Genomic DNA, 15,354 nt, shown 5'->3' on the forward strand with positions numbered 1-15,354 from the left:
AACCATAAACGTTAGAGAAGAAGATAACTGACCCAACTTAATGTGTGTAGAACCATAAACGTTAGAGACGAAGACAATTAATCCAACTTAACGTGTGTAGAACCATAAACGTTAGAGAAGAAGATAATTGACCCAACTTAATATGTGTAGAACCATAAACGTTAGAGAAGAAGATAACTGACCCAACTTAATGTGTGTAGAACCATAAACGTTAGAGAAGAAGATAATTGACCCAACTTAATGTGTAAAGAACCATAAACGTTAGAGAAGAAGATAATTGACCCTTAATGTGTGTAGAACCATAAACGTTAGAGAAGAAGAAACAAACGTTTTCAAAGCTGGCTTACAAAAAATAGACACATTAATGCAATACTGAGAGGCTTTTTCATTCAAATCAAACCTGCAATACAGGAAGGAAAACCTGACAAATCCTAAAATGTACATAATGTATAATTAAAGAAATTGAACATAGCTAAAGAGTTCAACGTGTCACAAGATGTGAAAAATACATATTGTATCCAACGTCACATTATTTATCTATATAAAATATAAATAATAAATTTAAGACTTGGCCAGATAATATAAGAAATATCTAGTTATTTATTCTTTTCAGATGAACAAATGAAATAACAGCGTGCAAAAACCCACCACCAAAGAAATCAACCCTCGGCCCCTAACCCCCAAGAACAACCAAAAAACCTGCGACGGTACGGTGTTGACCAATTCCGAGTTCTACGGACATCAACAATACGTACTTAGAGTTATATTTACTGATAGAAAAACGCCTATTATGTGGAATACACTAAATGTATATAGTTATATTTAAACATGTTGGCCTGAGATAGACAAAACAATACATTTTGCAAATAAGAGGTAGGGGGGGGGGGGAGAAATCAAGCTCGGACTCGTGCCGCAAAATGTGGCCCTCCCGGTCCCTGATTTCATTTTCTAAAAATTCGCCTTCCACCAGTTTCCATTCTCTGCAACATAACCCACCCCAATGAGCAAATATTTCACAAGTATAGGTTAAATATATAATGTCAGAAGTGGAAAGGTACCCAAGTTGGAGACTCAATGGTAAAGGAAGTCTACCCCCCCCCCCCCCGACGCCGCAACCACATTGATCGTAATGTCAATGACAATAATATCAAGCCATCCACCCAGCCACCTTTTATCTAGGCACTGGTCTTATTTTCATTTCTGTCAATTTAAGTGAATAATAATGTCCCTTAAAAGCGCCCCACTCGACTCCATCGGCGTAACTCTCATGTTCTCCTCTCAGGTAGAGGCCGTTCAAGTTAGAACTGTGACATGCAGTATACCACCACCCTCCTTTATAAGTTGCTGCACAGGTAGCACCCCCTTGCTCTGCATCTTTGGTTGAAAAATTAGCACGGCTGTGGCTACTGAAGGAGTCACCTGAAACAAAAGACACGGAGACTAAGAAATGACACAGATACGAGAACTTGACGCAGCATGTATGCGAGCTCTGATTAATGTGAACGCCGAGCATACATCGGCCGTAATATCACACATTGGGCGTTGGTGGCGTCCTGCTACACTGGAGCGTTGCTGATGATCTTGGCTTGTCTAGATGATTTTGATTGGGCGACGTGGTCTAACCTCGCCGGGAATGGAGGAATCCACAGTTTAGTGTTATTTTCATTTTATAGCTAACGATGTCATGATTGGTATTTAAAAGTATGTGACGCCGTGTAGTCATTCCCTTATGAGCTATACCTACATGACTTGTGATTTCCTTAGGTTCATTACCACAACAAATATCCTACTAGCTACATTGCTCACAAATACCGTATACATTTCTCCAAAATAGATACCCATTACTTACTGCAAGGATGTTCTTAGAATTAGGCTTTACTGTCGTCGGGGCGCTACTCTTCGAGGTAGAACAATGCTATGCTTTTTTGAATATTACCTTTAACACTAAGGATTGCAGACATTCCTTTAACATCTTAAATAGGAACATATCGACCTCATGTTCAGTGAATTTTTAGACGGAAAAGTGTACCTATGTTCAGGAAGCTTACTGACAGAGGAAGGCATACACAAATATATTCACTTGGCTGTCACCCAACTCATCATTTAATATAGGTTTTAGAAGTTATTGCGGCAAAGCCGCGAGAAATGTTTTAATTTACTCGGTAAATGACTGCTCCCGAGGTTTAATTTGGTAGAAATTATTACAAATGTCGGTTTTATTACATGAAAAGCATGATTTTTATAACAAATATCGGGGTTATTACAAATGTCAGCAATTATTACGAATGTCGTTGTAAAGCCCACCCCCTTTGTGACCATCAGAATTTTCATGCCCCTCTGATATCTCAATTTCTTTCATGTCCCCCCCATTTCTCCCCCCCTGCCGTAAATTCTGACACCAGCCTAACGCTTTGATATATGTCTCGAAGAGAAATCAAGTCACAGCCTTGAACATTGTACGTGTCACTCATATACCAATTACCTGACGTTCCTGAATAGTTTCCCACTGTTAATTTATAGTTGCTGAATTCATCGCCAACAGAGAAATATCCATACAAAGCATACACTTCGTTTCCTTCGAAATCCTCCATATCTACACGTAGTTGATACAATCTCTGATTGGTCAGACGAAATAACTTATCGTTACCCAACCAGAACTCAGCATTCACGTGACCAAAGCCTGATTTGTAAGACTGCCAATCACGAAAGAAGTCTAATCTTCCATCCATTCGTCGTTGGAATACCTGAAACGATACCAGATGAACTTAATACAATATCTTATTAGTCTGACGAAATAACGTACATTTGAATTGTTACCCAACAATATATCCGTCACGTATTCACATGAACAAAGCCTGATTTGTATGATTGCCAGTTATCAAGTTGTCGTTGGAATACCTGGGATGATCTATCACGATGTAACAAATGAAGAGTACTACAATGTGTATTTTAAAAAAAAAGTCATGTCAGTTTCACCAATCTTTGTAAAAAGTATTCTTCAACATTTGGACTAGTAACAATGGATTGAAAAGGGAAGAAGAGAATCAGATAAAAAAAGGTAAAATTTTAAACTTGATCAACATTTTCCCAATGACATTCAATAATTTAAGAATTTATAATGTATGTATACTAATTACTCAGAAGTTTATCATGGCGACATGAATTAATCTCGATTTGAAAGAGCACAGGTTAAGAGAAACTGTCAATTTCTGAACGTCGACAAAATCTGGAGTCTTTTCACTTTATGCAACTTAGAAGAATTTCAATATGTGGAATTGGAAAGCAAAGAAATTGACAGGTAACCGTGGTATCCGTGTTCATTTTGAAATTACAGCATAGAAAACACGTTCAAGTGGAAAGAAGTGCAAGTCATTAAAAAAAGATGAAACGCCATTTTAGTTGTTTTGCTAGCTTATAGGGAGTCGAATATGTGTGCACATGAAATAAATACATTGCAATTATGGCATTTAAAAAAAAATCTTTAGGTAAACAAAAAAGTGAACGGTGTAACCCCATCGCTTCAATCAGTGAGTCTAGCAAGACCAAAAAAAAAGACCGATTCAAATGATGATATCAGTGTTCGATAACCTTTGACTGTTAGCCTTGGCAGTGGAAAGCCACCACTAGTACTGGTACTATTATATGGTTGACTCGGGCTGTTAGCCTTGACAGTGGAAAGCCACTACTGTGTAAGGTTGACTCGGACAGTTAGCCTTGACAGTGGAAAGCCACTACTGTGTAAGGTTGACTCGGACAGTCAGCCTTGACAGTGGAAAGCCACTACTGTGTAAGGTTGACCCGGACTGTTAGCCTTAGCATTGGAAAGCCACTTCTGTGTAAGGTTGACTCGGACTGTTAGCCTTGACAGTGGAAGCCACTACTGTGTAAGGTTGACTCGGACAGTCAGCCTTGACAGTGGAAAGCCACTACTGTGTAAGGTTGACCCGGACTGTTAGCCTTAGCATTGGAAAGCCACTTCTGTGTAAGGTTGACTCGGACTGTTAGCCTTGACAGTGGAAGCCACTACTGTGTAAGGTTGACTCGGACTGTTAGCCTTGGCAGTGGAAAGCCACTACTGTGTAAGGTTAACTCGGACTGCTAGCCTTGGCAGTGGAAAGCCACCACTGTGTAAGGTTGACTCGGACTGTTAGCCTTGACAGTGGAAGCCACCACTGTGTAAGGTTGACTCGGACTGTTAGCCTAGACAGTGGAAGCCACCACTGTGTAAGGTTGACTCGGACTGTTAGCCTTGGCAGTGGAAAGCCACTACTGTGTAAGGTTGACTCGGACAGTTAGCCTTGACAGTGGAAAGCCACTACTAGTACTGGTACTATTATATGGTTGACTCGGGCTGTTAGCCTTGACAGTGGAAAGCCACTACTGTGTAAGGTTGACTCGGACAGTTAGCCTTGACAGTGGAAAGCCACTACTGTGTAAGGTTGACTCGGACAGTCAGCCTTGACAGTGGAAAGCCACTACTGTGTAAGGTTGACCCGGACTGTTAGCCTTAGCATTGGAAAGCCACTTCTGTGTAAGGTTGACTCGGACTGTTAGCCTTGACAGTGGAAGCCACTACTGTGTAAGGTTGACTCGGACAGTCAGCCTTGACAGTGGAAAGCCACTACTGTGTAAGGTTGACCCGGACTGTTAGCCTTAGCATTGGAAAGCCACTTCTGTGTAAGGTTGACTCGGACTGTTAGCCTTGACAGTGGAAGCCACTACTGTGTAAGGTTGACTCGGACTGTTAGCCTTGGCAGTGGAAAGCCACTACTGTGTAAGGTTAACTCGGACTGCTAGCCTTGGCAGTGGAAAGCCACCACTGTGTAAGGTTGACTCGGACTGTTAGCCTTGACAGTGGAAGCCACCACTGTGTAAGGTTGACTCGGACTGTTAGCCTAGACAGTGGAAGCCACCACTGTGTAAGGTTGACTCGGACTGTTAGCCTTGGCAGTGGAAAGCCACTTCTGTGTAAGGTTGACTCGGACTGTTAGCCTTGGCAATGGAAAGCCACTACTGTGTAAGGTTGACTCGGACTGTTAGCCTTGGCATTGGAAAGCCACCACTGACACTGTGTAAGGTTGACTCGGACTGCTAGCCTTGGTAGTGGAAAGTCACCACTGTGTAAGGTTGACCCGGACTGCTAGCCTTGGCAGTGGAAAGCCACCACTGTGTAAGGTTGACCCGGACTGTTAGCATTGGCAGTGGAAAGCCACCACTATGTAAGGTTGACCCGGACTGTTAGCCTTGACAGTGGAAAGCCACTACTGTGTAAGGTTGCTCGGACTTTTAGCCTTGGCAGTGGAAAGCCACCACTGTGTAAGGTTGACTCGGACTGTTAGCCTTGGCATTGGAAAGCCACCACTGACACTGTGTAAGGTTGACCCGGACTGCTAGCCTTGGCAGTGGAAAGTCACCACTGTGTAAGGTTGACCCGGACTGTTAGCCTTGGCAGTGGAAAGCCACCACTATGTAAGGTTGACCCGGACTGTTAGCCTTGGCATTGGAAAGCCACTACTGTGTAAGGTTGGCTCGGACTGTTAGCCTTGGCATTGGAAAGCCACTACTGTGTAAGGTTGACTCGGACTGTTAGCCTTGGCATTGGAAAGCCACTACTGTGTAAGGTTGACCCGGACTGCTAGCCTTGGCAGTGGAAAGCCACCACTGTGTAAGGTTGACCCGGACTGTTAGCCTTGGCATTGGAAAGCCACTACTGTGTAAGGTTGGCTCGGACTGTTAGCCTTGGCATTGGAAAGCCACCACTGTGTAAGGTTGACCCGAACCCGAACTGTTAGCCTTGGCATTGGAAAGCCACCACTGTGTAAGGTTGACTCGGACTGTTAGCCTTGGCATTGGAAAGCCACCACTGTGTAAGGTTGACTCGGACTGTTAGCCTTGGCATTGGAAAGCTACCACTGTGTAAGGTTGACTCGGACTGTTAGCCTTGGCATTGGAAAGCCACCACTGTATAAGGTTGACTCGGACTGTTAGCCTTGGCATTGGAAAGCCACTACTGTGTAAGGTTGCTCGGACTGTTAGCCTTGGCAGTGGAAAGCCACCACTGACACTGTGTAATGTTGACCCGGACTGTTAGCATTGGCAATGGAAAGCCACCACTGACACTGTGTAAGGTTGGCTCGGACTGTTAGCCTTGACAGTGGAAAGCCACCACTGTGTTAGGTTGCTCGGACTGCTAGCCTTGGCATTGGGGAGCCACCACTGTGTAAGGTTGACTCGAACTGTTAGCCTTGGCATTGGAAAGCCACCACTGTGTAAGGTTGACTCGGACTTTTAGCCTTGGCATTGGAAAGCCACCACTGTGTAAGGTTGACTCGGACTGTTAGCCTTGGCAATGGAAAGCCACCACTGACACTGTGTAATGTTGACCCGGACTGTTAGCCTTGACAGTGGAAAGCCTCCACTGTGCGTGGTTGACTTGGGACCACGTGGCAATCAGGCTTAATTTGATGGTTCGTTTACAGCAAAGAAACTACACATCAAACAAGTAAAAGATGAAGAAAGCACGATCCACTCACATACATGCATCATACCGAAAACTCCTTGCCATCTTTCTTTACTATGATTACTACGTACCACGTTGCTCCTGACAACAGCTCAATGTGATCCGGTTTGAGTGTGACTGCGGGACGGTGTATAAGTGAAAATAAGAGATAGGGATACAGTTGTACAATGTACCCTTCCTAATTATGTAAATAAGTTTATTTTCAAACACCCGTTCTATACATCTGGAGGTATTGTTTACTTTCTTTGCTTGATAGTTGTAAACAAAACAATAGTGTGACTTACCGTCCATCCACCAGAATCAGTGTCCATATCACAATGCACTCTGATTGGTTCATCGTCATCATCAGGTTGAATGACGTAACTACCACTGGATAGATGGCCAGTTTCAAGAAGGTCAAAACAATCACGTGATTGTCCTCCTGGTAAGTTAGAAAATAAAAATACAGCAAATACCCGAGTCTTAGAATAGAGACACATTAAATGAATCAAAGGGCGTTACATCTCCTTATTTGTTATTGTCTAGTCATTACAGGTAAAGATTTATTTTGGATAATGCATTCCAACTCGTCTTGGCATGAGTCACCCTGAAAGAGAGGCCACCTCAGCTACGCCTTAACTTTTCTTGACTGACAATGGCAGACCGGTCACCTGTCTTACATGTTCAACAGTCACATTTAAACATACAAAATACATTTGTTGGTGTTCTTTACCAAAAACAATGCTGAGACTATTTGTTTCAGGAGTTGTAAAGTTCCTACTTCTCATAATACCTAACTCTATTGAACAGCAGGTCTCTTCTAAGCAAGATTTATCAATTTTAATGTCAATTTGTAGTTAAATACATTGTATCTGTTAATTAGTGGTGAATGTTATCTGTAGGTAGTGTAGTAGTGGAAAGTTTAAAACTTAACGAAAGTTCAGTTTTGAATCTGTCACCATGTTAAAACTGTAAGGGTGTAACTGGAGCATCAGTTATCAATCAGATAACATAATATATTCACTAAAATTGTTAAATACCAATAATTAGACATTGCAAATGTTAATCAGTGGTCGATATTATACATAAGCAGTAAAAAACAGGTTGAAATCACGATCGCCGTTGAGGGCGTTTTTAGGTGCAGACCCAAAAATCAGTTTGATATGATTTACATGTATCTTGTCTTAAATACAGCTACAGAACATACGTTTACTCAAATGTGATGTAATACTGTTCAAAGTGTACGATATTACGAGTAAGATATTGTACCTGACAAAACATTTTAAAAAAACCCACTAAAACGTTCCAGTTGCGGCTTTAAAATGAGTCAAAGTAAAATGTGACCCTCCCCTAATCCCGGATATATATAAAAGTGACCCACCAAAATTCCCCAGCCCTCCCCTCGAAATTACTGAATGCTCCCTTAATTGTATAGAACCTAGTAAAGAAATACAATTATGTAAACGTCGCTTTTCATAGCATGTCACGCTCGATTGATGGAGAACAGTGTGTCAGTTGTTAGGTATGTGGTTTGAGGAATTGTACAAACATTGAACTGAACCGTATAGTAACTAATCAATGTACATACATTTTATTGTCACATATTGGAAATGGTGATGTGTAAAAATTAGTCCTTAATGACTACTTACTTGAAGCCTTATTTGGATCCTTGAGAGTCTGTCCAAGATCTTTCAAACTCTGTTCTAAACTGTCTAGCTTGGTGACAATACCAAGAATGGTCTCGTTAGCTGGACACTTTGGTACGTCAACTTGTATGTAATTCTGTGGATTGCAGACAACTGGAGAACGTGTATCAGATCCACGATACGTAACCTGAGCCATGGACATGGTAGTATATAAAATAAAGACTCCGGCCCACCTGATACATGTACATGTACATGTAACAGTTGGGACCACTGCAAACATTTTGAGATAATCTGCAGACGAGGCCATTTTTACCGTGTGTTGTATTTTTATGTTCCGTCTCTATGGATATGTTTTGCAGCATGTGACCTTCAAGGACAAAGGTCACTGAAATTTGACCGAATGTAAATCTATATGTATGTACACACACGCAAACATGTACACAGAGACACACACACATACATAGCCAGGTACACATATACATACGCAATGTAAGCATGTGGAAGTTCGTCTGTATGTTGGGGTACATGATGTATCTGCAATATTCTCATCTTTGTTTTTGGTCAAAAAGAAATTTCCTGTTGGTTGTTGTACCTTTATATTGTTTAAAATTTTGTATTCCCGATGACAGCGCAGCCGCACATCTAGCGCTGTTATAAATAACTCAGTGTAGGCGAGATTTCTATGCTGGAGTAAACAGTGCTCAACGCACGTACACACACACACACACACACACACACACACACACACACTGTCACAAAGACACAGATAGAGATACATAGACAGACGAGCGCACAGACACATGTCTGTGTACGTGTACACGGGTGTGTTGTGTGTCTGTGTCGTGTGTGTGTATGTATGTATGTGTATGAGTATGTGTGTGTGCGTATGTATGCGCGCGCTCGCGCTCGCGCGCATGTGTGTAGTGGCTGTAGTTGTGTATCAAATCGATTTAATAAAGTAACCTCAGTAACAATTAACTGAAATCATTTGGACATCACACTCCAAATAATATACTCCATGATACATATAGCCTTTATTGTAAGCCATGCAACTATAGATAACAAATAATTCATAAATGACGTCGTAAACTATTGCTATTGTCTACATTTTATAGGAAAAGAGTCAAGTGCATTTGTAAAACCTATAATTTTATGAGTCCAAAGAGTAATTAGTTTTGATGACCTACAGCTACTTTTCTCTGTCTACTGACTCAATCTATAACACCCCTACAATACATTCGACATCAAATAACGTACACAGTGTAGTCATGCCGAGGTACATATCCACAAGTAGATAGTATTTGGACGGAGCCGTAAAGAGGCTGTGGTTTGCGACGATGGAAATATCACAAATCATTTGTGCATATTTGTTTCCACGATACAATGTAACTACTTTTAATGATAAACTATAATTCTCAACTGCAAGTTATCGACTATTCTCATGTAAACAAATGTCTCTTTTACGTACATCACGATTGCAGACTTTACGTGAGGTTTATACACAGTATAGTGTATCATAGTACGCAAGTTTCAATTTAATGCATATACACGGTCCACGAACGACGAAGAAATAGCCACTTTTCATTGCAACACTGGTTTTATTTTCATTTCTGTCAATTTAAGTGAGTAGTAATATCCTTTCCACGCACTCCACTCAACCCCATCAGCATAACTGTCGTGTTTTCCTTTCATGTAGAGTCCATTCAGGTTGGCAGTATGACATACGGTGTACCACCACCCTCCTTTATAATTTTCCGCACAATTGCTGGGCTCATGGGTGTCGTTATCCCTGTCTTGTGTGGAAAACATCGCATCACCATGTTCACTCAGCGAGTCACCTTTAACGAGGAAAACGCACACGTTATTAGCCACAAGTAGTTTCCAAAGCAAAAACAAAACTTGCTGCTACGGTTCACGTAAAAGGTGAATGGCCTATATAGTTGCTCTACGACCGTTAGTGGCGCTCACACACGTAAGCCACTTGAATTTTAATGTCATCGGAGACATGAATCGACATTACAATCGTACTGCCACCATGTACGAATAACTGAATCGACTCGCAAGTTTTGTAGCCCCCCCCCCCCATAACTAAATATCGAATTGTGGGAAGTGTCTCAAAAGTTTCAATATTTATGCTGATACATTAACCTACACAGATGAGCTTGCTCAGAAAGTCATTATTCTAACGTTAGCAGATTCTTACCTGCTGTTCCTGAATAGTCTCCCACCACCAATTTATAATTGCCGAATTCATCGCCAACAGAGAAATATCCAAACAAAGCATACACTTTGTTTCCTTCGAAATCCTCCATATCTACACGTAGTTGATACAATCTCTGATTGGTCAGACGAAATAACTTATCGTTACCCAACCAGAACTCAGCATTCACGTGACCAAAGCCTGATTTGTAAGACTGCCAATCACGAAAGAAGTCTAATCTTCCATCCATTCGTCGTTGGAATACCTGGGATGATAACAGAGCAAAACGAGGCAAATTTGAAGTCATTACCATGACGTGTTCGTTACCATAGCATCGATATTAATTATTATGGCGTACCAATACTTCCATGCCACAGTTCTGCGATGTAATTTAACCTATCAAATGTTATGCTATACTTGAACCAATCATTTTAGTCAATAATTAATGTCAAAGTTTGTGTTCAATTGTAATATCATTTTCAAGGTTGGTGCGATTGTTTCATTTTGAAAATCACCACTTTCATTCATAATCTACAACGCTTACCGTCCATCCACCAGAATCAGTGTCCATATCACAATGCACTCTGATTGGTTCATCGTCATCATCAGGTTGAATGACGTAACTACCACTGGATAGATGGCCAGTTTGAAGAAGGTCGAAGCAGTCACGTGATTTCGCGCCTGGAATGTAATACATCAACAAATTCCAATCAAGATAATAGTTTGTGGTTAATTAAACAAATACAATATACTATTATATAATGAAAACTCTGAGGCATTGACATGGCAGTACTTTCATACGAAAACACAACGGTGATTGTCAGACACCTAACCTGGGAAGTATCTTGGCGATAAATAATCTAAAACACTGCATAAATTAGGCTATGAATTGTTACTACTGGTAGAAGATTCTAGAGTATGACAAATATATTTAGTTACCTATATAATCACATTAGCTTTCAAATCTGTCATGTTTGTCAAGATTTATATATATATATATATTTGTTTGTTTGTTTGTGTGTGTGTGTGTGTGTGTTTGTTTGTTTGTTTATTTATCTGTCTGTCTGTTTTTTCCCGTAAGCATAAACAATTACGTCTGAATCCTCTTGACTGTACATTGTAGTCTCAGTACTCGTTTCCTGGAGTTAACCTAGGACTGTAATCCCTAGAAACGAGTAAGGAGTTAACCTAGGACTGTAATCCCTAGAAACGAGTAAGGAGTTAACCCAGGACTGTAATCCCTAGAAACGAGTAAGGAGTTAACCTAGGACTGTAATCCCTAGAAACGAGTAAGGAGTTAACCTAGGACTGTAATCCCTAGAAACGAGTACACTGGGACACTGACTCCATAAAGTATTTAGAATTTCAAGTTAATATAGAAACAATATAAAACTACTGATTACTGAAAATGCAGATAGTTTTTACCCATCATGATCGTCAATTTATATTCTGACCACCTTTAGCCTGAGATATACGTGTGTTTTGCGTTGACCCTTTTGCGCAAATGATACTACATACATGATAAATACATACAAGTGTCTCGTGTAAACAATGAACGGTACTCTCACTTATGAACATCGGAACAATTAATTGTAGTTGAAATACGAGGTGAAAAATGTGTGCTTGTGACTGTGGGTTTTGCTGTAGGTTTTTGCTGTGGATAGCTACTTTTGCACCTAAATAAGATTCTAGTCAACTCACGACATTGACGAACTTTCCTCTTTTAGAGAGTCATTATGAAATGTTCATGAGTCATTGGCGTCGTAGCAGAGTCTATGTGAATTTAACAAGGTGACGGTGACACTGAAAATAAGATGAAAGTCAATACTCACTTGAAGCTTTGTTTGGATCTTGCAGAGTCTGTCCAAGATCTTTCAAACTCTGTTCTAAACTGTCTAGCTTGGTGACAATACCAAGAATGGTCTCGTTAGCTGGACACTTTGGTACGTCAACTTGTATGTAATTCTGCGGATTGCAGACAACTGGAGGACGTGAATTTCCCGAACCACGACGGTCGGTGCTTGTTCCGTCACGCTGAGCCATAGAGAAGGTAGAGTATAAAATAAAGGCCACGACAAGTCTCATTATGGACTTTGTAGATGGGGCCATTTTCCACATGTGCGTTAAGGGAGCCTTAAGTAATTGCAAGGGGGTGGGCCTGTGGAAATCAAGCCCATCATGTGACCCTCCCTCGATTCCTTTTCTCTAAAACATGAACCTCCCTCTTTTCAATAAAAAAACAAAAACAAAACATAGGTTGAAATGTCGTCAGACGTGAAGAGACATAAGTTTCAAATCAAAGATATGCGCTGCCATCGCATCGATAATTTTAAATGTATAATTTGGATGTCTACACTGTTTACCATTACTCCTGTGAGCTGCACTCATCACCAACAACTATTTCACTGCATAGTTGTCAGCAAAGATTTGATTGATATGATATTTCGGTACAATGGTGGTAGTGGTGGGATGTAGCAATAGTGGGACGTGGAACCGGTGGCAGCGATGGGATAGCGATTTACAAATAATGCACAATTAGATAAATGGGTCAAAGAAAAGTGTGATCCTCCCTTAATGCCATTTCTATAAGATAATAAAAGGCGACCTCTTAAATTCCTCCACCCTCTTCAATTTCTGAAAGCTCCCTAATTTCGAATTCCAGCACTGTATCTGTTTATATTGCTTTTTGTAAATGTTTGCGTTAAAGTAAGTGACCTTTACGGTCACAGACCACCAGGAACATTGTGGCATATATTTATCCTGCTGTTGAGATTCATGTATTAAACAACAATGTCCAGGCATCATGGTATGTCACTTCATGTTACATGTAGAAACAAACCCTGCTAGATCTGTTTCCTCGTCGTTTATACGAATCAGGTATTCTTAGAAAGTTTTCATAATAACTCATTTTCAACAAATCCGATATCATTCTAACAATCATTGTCCTGTACATATATCTTTGACTGAGTACATTTGGTAGACATGTAGGACGTGTCAACGTTTGAAATCAGAAATTCTTACAGTATGAAAATTGTGCACAGATTCAACCCATCGCATTTATCAAAAAACCCAAACGAGTGTTTTCATTCTGTTCAATTTATCACATAACTGCATCTACACGTACGTAGTAGCTATGCATTTATTGATGAAAGTGCCTAACAACTTAATTCAAGTTTGCTGTTAACATATCCATTTCCAGTACGTTGTTAGTTTATGTTCTATTCCTTATCACTGTATAGCTTCGTGTGTTGTAAGCTTTCAGTGTAGCTCTCATGGAAATCAAATAATTTAAAAGGACATCTGATTTTTCCTATTACTATTATTGTAACAACTACAGCACGTTTCCTAGTATGCTTTGATCCACATATAAAAAAACACAGATCTAGAGACACTGTCACAAACTGTTTTCTCGGATTGAACATAACCAATCAAATCTACATAAGTTGATACTAGAGTAACATAGAAGGTAATCTATATTCAAGGTCATCTTACGTTGGTAGTCTTTGTTTTTATTCCGTAGTGGGTATATATCTTATTCAACAGACCACTTTAAGCAAATGAAATTGCTTGTAGAAAGCATGAGTTCAAGGTTATCTTTTCATTTAAACTACAGGTCGAATCTTCATCTCTGTTCGCTTCAGGGAATATCGATTCCCTTTGAAAGCACCCCAATTGACGCCATTGGCGTTAGATTCATGTGGTCCATTTAAATAAAGACCATTCAGATTGGAGTTATGGCATCCATTGTACCACCATGCACCACTGTATCTTACAGCACAATGCTCATCTCCGACTACGGACTTGTCGTTATCTCTGTCTCTTGTACTGAACAGACTATTCGAATGATATGACAGGGAGTCACCTAAAAGGGGAAAGAGAAAAAGTGTTTAAATACATGTATTAATTAAGAAATGTCGGGGTTTTCTCATTATTTTCAACGGAAGGGGGTGTGAAATTTAGAGATTTAAGTACATATTTATTTGGTTTGAATGATCCTGTCATAGACAATAGAGTAGAGATACATGTATGTCTATGCTATGAGTGGAGAGTGTTTATCACAATTTTGACGGTTGCCGTAACTATTGAGGCAACAAAATATAAGTACATGTATCCTTTCCAAACTTCTTTACGCGATTGCCAAGCAAGGGAATTCATGGATAGCTTAGAGAATAATGTCAAGTACGATGTGTTTGGTCAAATAGAATGACTTTAATTATTTTCTTTACGAAGACAACATCTTTAGAAATCAAATAAATTTAGTCTTAGGTATCTGCTGCCATTGCCTATTTTCAGACCATGTTTACTACCTGTCCGTGTATGATTTGTACATATAAATAGGTAATTATACTACCACATACCAGCTGTCCCCGAGTAATCACCGACTAACACTTTATAACCACTGTACTCGTCACTGGTAACGAAATAACCGTACAAAGCATACACTGAGTTTCCTTCGAAATCCGCCATATCTACACGTAGTTGGTACAATCTCTGATTGGTCAGACGAAATAACTTATCGTTACCCAACCAGAACTCAGCATTCACGTGACCAAAGCCTGATTTGTATGACTGCCAATCACGAAAGAAGTCTAATCGTCCATCCATTCGTCGTTGGAATACCTGAAAAGATGCCAGATGAACTTATTATTACTAATTAACTGTCTGACTGACTGATTAACTAACAGGCTAATTGATTGATTGATTTACCTATGTATTCATTTATCTACTCGGTTATTCATAGATTTGCATAGAAAAGAAAATAGAAAAGAAATATTAAAAATTACTGAGCTTTAGGCACGAATTTGATATGCATGGCAAAATGTGTGTGTGTGAGTGAGTGAGTGAGTGAGTGAGTGTGTGTGTGTGTGTGCGTGCGTGCGTGCGTGCGTGCGTGCGTGCGTGCGTGCGTGCGTGCGTGCGTGCGTGTGTGTGTGTGTGTGTGTGTGTGTGTGTGTGTGTGTGACTCCGTGTCAATACCAGTGCATTAATATACGTCATACCTGACTATT

At 40.3% G+C, this 15,354-nt stretch overlaps 3 protein-coding genes across 3 annotated transcripts in view; all 3 read right to left on the reverse strand.

Annotated features, from left to right (window-relative positions):
- Positions 1–1,124: 1,124 nt before the first annotated feature.
- On the reverse strand, positions 1,125–8,458 carry LOC144436731 (microfibril-associated glycoprotein 4-like). Its single transcript, XM_078125583.1, has 4 exons — positions 8,149–8,458; positions 6,805–6,941; positions 2,483–2,744; positions 1,125–1,419 (listed from the first exon to the last, which is right to left on the reverse strand). The coding sequence occupies exons 1-4, from the start codon at positions 8,450–8,452 to the stop codon at positions 1,172–1,174; spliced, it is 951 nt and encodes a 316-aa protein (XP_077981709.1). The 5' UTR covers positions 8,453–8,458; the 3' UTR covers positions 1,125–1,171.
- A 741-nt stretch (positions 8,459–9,199) lies between these two features.
- Positions 9,200–12,518, reverse strand: LOC144436650 (microfibril-associated glycoprotein 4-like). The gene is made up of 4 exons (XM_078125488.1): positions 12,178–12,518; positions 10,890–11,026; positions 10,349–10,610; positions 9,200–9,983 (listed from the first exon to the last, which is right to left on the reverse strand). The coding sequence occupies exons 1-4, from the start codon at positions 12,461–12,463 to the stop codon at positions 9,727–9,729; spliced, it is 942 nt and encodes a 313-aa protein (XP_077981614.1). The 5' UTR covers positions 12,464–12,518; the 3' UTR covers positions 9,200–9,726.
- A 953-nt stretch (positions 12,519–13,471) lies between these two features.
- LOC144436563 (microfibril-associated glycoprotein 4-like) overlaps positions 13,472–15,354 on the reverse strand; it is a 5,083-nt gene continuing 3,200 nt past the window's right edge. The window contains exons 3-4 of the mRNA XM_078125380.1: positions 14,704–14,965; positions 13,472–14,207 (exon numbers count right to left, since the gene is read on the reverse strand). Of these exons, the coding sequence (XP_077981506.1) occupies positions 13,948–14,207; positions 14,704–14,965 (522 nt within the window). The 3' untranslated portion in view covers positions 13,472–13,947. The remainder of the gene's footprint in view (positions 14,208–14,703; positions 14,966–15,354) is intronic.

This window comes from Glandiceps talaboti, chromosome 6 (genome assembly GCF_964340395.1).
Source record: "Glandiceps talaboti chromosome 6, keGlaTala1.1, whole genome shotgun sequence".
NCBI lineage: Eukaryota > Metazoa > Hemichordata > Enteropneusta > Spengelidae > Glandiceps > Glandiceps talaboti.